The following is a 6,000-nucleotide window of genomic DNA, read 5'->3' as shown; positions in this document are numbered from 1 at the left end:
TGTAATCCCAGCACTTTGGGAGGCCAAGGCAGATAGATCACAAGGTCAGGAGATCAAGACCATCCTGGCCAACATGGTGAAATGCCATCTCTACAAAAAATACAAAAATTAGCCAGGTGTGGTGGTACATGCCTGTGATCCTAGCTACTCAGGAGACTGATGTAGGACAATTGCTTGAATCCAGGAGGCAGAGGCTGCAGTAAGCTGAGATCGTGCCACTGCACTCCAGCCTGGGTGACAGAGCAAGACTCCATCTCACAAAAAAAAAAAAAAAATTATGTCTTTGGAAGCCCATTGCTTAAGTCTGTGCAAAGGAGATAGCTGAAATCTCGTAAAGAGCTGTGGCTCAAAGATGTTCATTCTCGTGTTATTTGTTATAGGGAAAACCGGCCACACTCGGGTCTTCAGGTGCCGCCACACCCTCTCTTGTCCCAGGCTGTGAGTTGGTTTTCCTCTATCTTTGCCCTTATTCACAGTTGTCTCTGCCTTACAAACTCTCGTCGGCTGGGTTTACCGTAACACACGTTAACAGGAAACAGATGCTAAACCAAATTGCATGGGAGTAGTCTGTATTTTGGAGTGAAAAAGCTCAGCAGATGCTAAAAAGGAATGAGATACAGATTTCTTCTTCCTTCTTTCTCCTTCTTCTCCTTCTCCTATTTTATTTCTAAAAAAGAAGCTGCTGCCCAGACTTTAGGCCAGAGCGCCGTTCTGGAAGGTAAATGGCCTTGGAACTTGTCAAAGCTGATGTGAGAACAAGCAAACATCTCCTGCTGTGGCCATTCCAGAAGGAAACTTAGAGTTGCAGTCCAGGCAGGACAGGCACAGGAAGGGGGCATTTTGAGGGCCCAGCTGGGAAATTAGATCCAATATATTTTTTCTCACAAAAATCCCAAAAGATTTCCACATAGCACTGCTGAGTGAGTTTCATCCCAGACAAGTGGCACTTAGAAGTTCTGGTTTAGAAAGAAAATATTAGATGATTGAGAACAGTTTCTTTTTGGGGGGGGGGTGTCACATTTTATAAGCTGTTATTTTTTATTTCTATAATGAACCTTACGTTTCCTTGATTTATATAATAGCGGAGACCATATTGGCTTTGGTTATGGGGATTTGGGCCCAGAGAGCTTGATGGCTCTCTGAAATGCTAGCAAATGGCTGCAAAAATGTTTGTGATGGGAACAAGCAAGCTTGATAGTTAGCTGGAGTGTTAGTGATTGGGATGCCGGCTGGTAAGAGTCAACTCTAATTTTGGCATTTTAACCCACATTCTGACCTGTCACACTAATGTATATTGAGAAGACATAATGCCTTACAGCAACATAATCCCAGAGCTGTCCTTACCCACCACAAAAGACAAACAAAAGATATTCTCTGCAGATAGGACATTTAGGGATGCTAGTTGGTAATTTGGGGTGAGCAGTTTTCTGCAGAGCAGAAACAAATTGAGAACCAGCAAACTTTTAAGGTGAAAGAGGGATGAGAAAAAGCATTTCCTTCTATGGTGCTTTTGAAGCTGGTGAAACAAGGTTCCCGGCTCCATGGGAAATCTTTCGGGCATCTTTCTGCAGAGGTCTGAAGTCTCATGCGTTAATAAACAAGGCCCCCAGCCGGCAGAATTCACACTTGTACAGAAACCAAACTCTTACTCGTTTAAGCCTGTTACATAAAGTTATTTCTCAAACAGCACAAAACAGTTTCTAATTAACCCCCAGAGGTGACACCAGGCTCAGATAATTTTGGTCCAGTGTTGGCTGATTGATTAGGATTCTATACCCAGGCAATGAATTTGGGGATCAAATTGGTTTTAAATTAACTTCTAAAAATGTTCATGTTTACCATCTGGTTTGGGTCGTGGGCAAGGCATGGGCCCCAGAGAGCTTAAGGCAACAACTGATTCGTTTCTTGGGGATTTCTCTGCAGCAATTCCTTCTTTGAAATTATCTGTCTTTTCTTTCTTTCTTTCTTTCTTTCTTTCTTTCTTTCTTTCTTTCTTTCTTTCTTTCTTTCTTTTTCTTTTCTTTTCTTTTCTTTTCTTTTCCCTTCCTTTCTTTCTTTCTTTCTTTCTTTCTTTCTTTCTTTCGTTCGTTCGTTCGTTCGTTCGTTTTTTTTCCCCCCGAAGGAGAGGGGCCATTGGTGAGCAGACCTTTCATTTAATGTCTGTACATCTGGCACTGCTCATCTCTGCATACATTTCTATGTGTTTTGCTTCTCAATCACATTTCAGGCTGGATTGACCACCCAGGTTGGCCAGGCAGCAGGGAGGGCAGGGACAGCCATGGCCCCAGAGTCCTGCCTGGGGATGCATGAAATTGCCAGCCCCCGCAGCCCCCGGGGATCTGTCCTCTCTGCATTCAGAGCAGTTTCCCCTCCTAATGAGGTGGTGGCGGCCGGTAATCAACTCACCGCTAGCGCCTTCTCTGAACTAAGTAGGATTAACGCCAGACCAGCCTAGAACATTGGTTGCCAAAAAAGGGAATAATTTCGAGGTCATAAAAAGAACTCTGAGGCTGATTTTCTGATTATGAGAACTTCGTGTCGTGCGCCTCCTCTGCTACCCAGATCCTCAGTTTGGAGGAGGGGGTGGGGGAAGGGGAGGAAGGCAGGCTTCTGGTCTGTCTCATCCACAGTGCTCCCACACTGGGGCAGTGACAAGTTGGTACTACCAGGGGTGAGAAGTTGCCTCATCTGGTTTAGTTCCTTGAGTGTCTAGTACACAGTAGGCAACAAATACATGCTGAATGATGTGAAGGTTGCCTAAGGGCTCCAAGGGGGATCTTCATGGGGATGCTGAACACATCCATCCATCCACACCCATTCATCCGTCCTCCCTCCACCTGCTTGTTTGTGCACTCACGAAATACGCATTGGGTGCCTTGTACAGAAGTTTTTCACCTCGAATGCTAACCTCAACTTCATTTTCACTAACCTTTCACTAATAAAAGTTAACATTTGTTCTCATTGTAAATGGAGGCAACGAGCCCCCGTAGCGTCAGCAGAACCTCTGACTTTGTATGACAGTAACAGCGTTGCAGGTACTGGAAACATGGTTTGCAGTCATCCCTGCTTTGAAATGAGGGCAAATAAAGATTTCACATTTATCGTTTCTCTATATCACAAATTGATGTTTTAAAACTTGGGTAACGGTTTTAATAGAACTGGTTTTCATTTAAATCCCACGTATTTTCTCTTATGCTTTTTTTAAGAACGGATTTTCTCGGGGGCGGGGGGGGGCGGTCCTTAGGCTTTACCAGCCACCAGAGGGGTCTCTGACACTGGGAAGGTCCTAGGTCCACACCCTTGTAGGAGCCAGGCTCTGAGCTATGTGCCAGGAGCCATTATACAGTAAAATTACGTTTCTTTCTACCTGTTTGCTCATCTGGCAAAAAAAAAAAAAAAAAAAAAGTGTGTTGGGGGGCTACTAGATCCTCCCCAAATTAGGATGGTATGCGTGCAATGGCTTCATCTAAAATCTAGGTTGATCAGCTTAAATGAAATTCGTGTTGGAGTCAAGGGGGAACATGCTAAAGAGAGGGCGGTTTCCTTTAGCCTGCAGCCTCCCCACACCCCGGACAGCTTGCTGGGAATGCAGAACCCCAGGCTCCACCCAGACCTGACAGATCCCTTTCGGCCCTCTCACAAGAAGTCCAGGCCACGTGGCTTCGCCGTCTGGTTTGGGTGTGGGCGAGGGCGGCGCCCCAGTGGCTGTGTGGCTAGGCCAGTGTGAGGCTCGCACTGAGATTTCGAGGGGGTGGCATCTGGGCTGGTGTGCGCAGCCCCAGCGGCGCCCTGGAGGAAAGCTGCCTTCTCCCTAATTCATCCATCCACACTTATTGGTCCTGATTGTCGGCCTGACCCGTGCTAGGTGCCCGCTGTGGCCCCACCCTTGCGAAGGACCTAGCGCCAGAGGGAGAGGCAATAAACAAGTCACCAACAGAGCTTCAGAGCCGGCTGAGAGCTGGCAAGGTCACTCGCGGGAAACGGGCAACAGTAGAATGGGGACTGGAGCGGATATTTCAGCCGAGAACCAAGGGAGGGGGACACCCACCCAAGCCTCTATGCCCAGCAGGGGCAGAAATGAGATCCTGTAGTGCCCACGAGGACAGGGGCTGGGGAGGACCAGCGTGGGAAGGCCGACCAGAGGCCCGCCAGCCTTGTAAAGGCTGAAAAAAGATGTCTCCAGCAGCGTGAACAGGGTGCGCAAATGTCCTGAGGCACGCGGACCAGAGTGGGGAGGGGCAGTGATGACAGCCAGGCAGCCAGAGCTCTGGGCAGGCCCAGATCGCAATTGCAAAGCTGCGGGGTTGGGCTCCGAGCTCGCCCCCCTCCCCCACGCCGAGACCACCCCCCCACCCCCCAACACACACACCCACCAGTGCGCTCTGCAGCGGGCGCTGGTAGCCGGTGGGCCGGTAGTGCCGCCTCTCTGCCGGGTCGGTGTGGATGTCCCCCAGGTACAGCTCCTCCACCAGCCGGGGCGACGCCCGGGGCTGCGGCTGCAGGCGGCGCTGCACGCGGACCAGGCTGAGCTCGTGCATGGTGAGGCCCAGCGCCTCCAGACAGTCCCCCTGAGCCCGGGCGCTCCGCAGCTCGTACAGCGCCCCGGGCTGCCAGGCCCGGGCCGGGGGCAGCCGCGGCGCGCAGTCCCGGCCGGCGCGGGTCTGGTTGAGGCGCCTGGTGACGTTGAGAAGGGCCCGGCGGCTGTGGAAGACGATGCCCACATTGTGCAGGTGGTAGTCGGCCTCGGTGGCTCCCCGGGTGACCCAGGAGGCCCGGCGCAGGCGGACTTTGCCCTTGACGAGCAGCGAGTGGGCAGGCTCCCCGCAGAAGGGGTCCTCGTAGTAGAACTGGTGGGCTCGAAAGAGCCGGCTGGGGTAGAAGGTGTAAGCGCGGGTCAGGAACTCCGGTCCTGGGCGCACCTCGCAGCTGCAGGGGTGGGAGGAGATGGGCTGGGTGCGGAGGGAACACTGCGCCGCGAGCCCCTCTCCCCTCTGGGCTGGGCTCCGTTCTCCCCCCAACTCCCCTCTTAGGCCTCAGCTCAGGCCTGGGCCCCCCCAGCCTCAGTTTCCCTCACTGCTCGCAGTCAGCCACCCTTGAGGCTGGGGCTTTGCACTGGTTGCCTCGTGGCGTCAACACAAGCCTTCTAGTTCATTCTCCTTTCCTTCAATCCGAATTGCCCTACTGGAGGCCCTTTTGCAACCATCTGGGGACCCACTGGCCTGGGAGCTCCGGGATGCCGTGCCTGCTTCCTCCCCCGCCGGACTCTGGGCACCTGGCCCAGAGCGCGTCCGGCGCCCGCCCCCGTCCTTGCTAAGTGAATGGAGGGAGAGGAGAGTAGTGATCCGGAATGACGGTGGCCCGTCCTGTTTCCCCCTTCTCTAGGCTCACTGCCCTGACCAGGTCTCATTCTTGCCTGTGACAGGGCTTATAGATATAAACCAGGAGTCGGCAAACTTTTTCTGTAAAGGGCTTGGTAATAAATATTTTTGTTTTTGTGGGCTGGGTGGTTTCTGCTGCAACTACTCAAAGTTGCAATTGTAGAGCTAATGCAGCTATAGATGATATGTACATGGATGGGCATGGTTGTGTGCCAATAAAACTTTATTTACAAAAATGAGAAGTGGGCTGGACTTGGCCCCAGACTCCGTTTGCTGGTGACACAAACAGATCCAGGGGAAGAGGTTGGAGGGAGAAGAAAGAGAAATGACTCCTAGACCCAGGGTCAATTCGGGGATGGGGCAGAGGAGGCCTCTGGGACTTCCCACTGAGGGCGCAGGTGGGGTGGACGGTGGATGAAGTCAGAGGGGAAAAAGAGCAGGCACCCTCCTCACGATTTTACTCTAACCAGGTACCCTCTTGTACTGCTATTTTCTTTCTTTTTTTTTGAGACAGAATCTCACTTTGTCACCCAGGCTGCAATGCACTGGTGCAATCTCGGCTCACTGCAACTTCTGCCTCCTGGGTTCAAGCAATTCTCCTGCCTCAGTCTCCCGAGTAGCT

The 6,000-nt window shown here is 51.6% G+C and overlaps 1 protein-coding gene across 1 annotated transcript in view; it reads right to left on the bottom strand.

The window, feature by feature from the left end:
- LOC116463386 (protein APCDD1-like) overlaps nt 1-6,000 on the bottom strand; it is a 56,851-nt gene that overhangs the window by 4,554 nt on the left and 46,297 nt on the right. Inside the window, exon 5 of the mRNA XM_058434596.1 lies at nt 4,374-4,926. Within this exon, the coding sequence (XP_058290579.1) occupies nt 4,374-4,926 (553 nt within the window). The remainder of the gene's footprint in view (nt 1-4,373; nt 4,927-6,000) is intronic.

Source organism: Hylobates moloch, unplaced genomic scaffold, assembly GCF_009828535.3.
Source record: "Hylobates moloch isolate HMO894 unplaced genomic scaffold, HMol_V3 SCAFFOLD_34, whole genome shotgun sequence".
Taxonomy (NCBI): Eukaryota; Metazoa; Chordata; class Mammalia; order Primates; family Hylobatidae; genus Hylobates; species Hylobates moloch.
The sequence above is the reverse complement of the archived record's forward strand: the minus strand, read 5'-3'. Positions and strand labels throughout refer to the sequence as shown.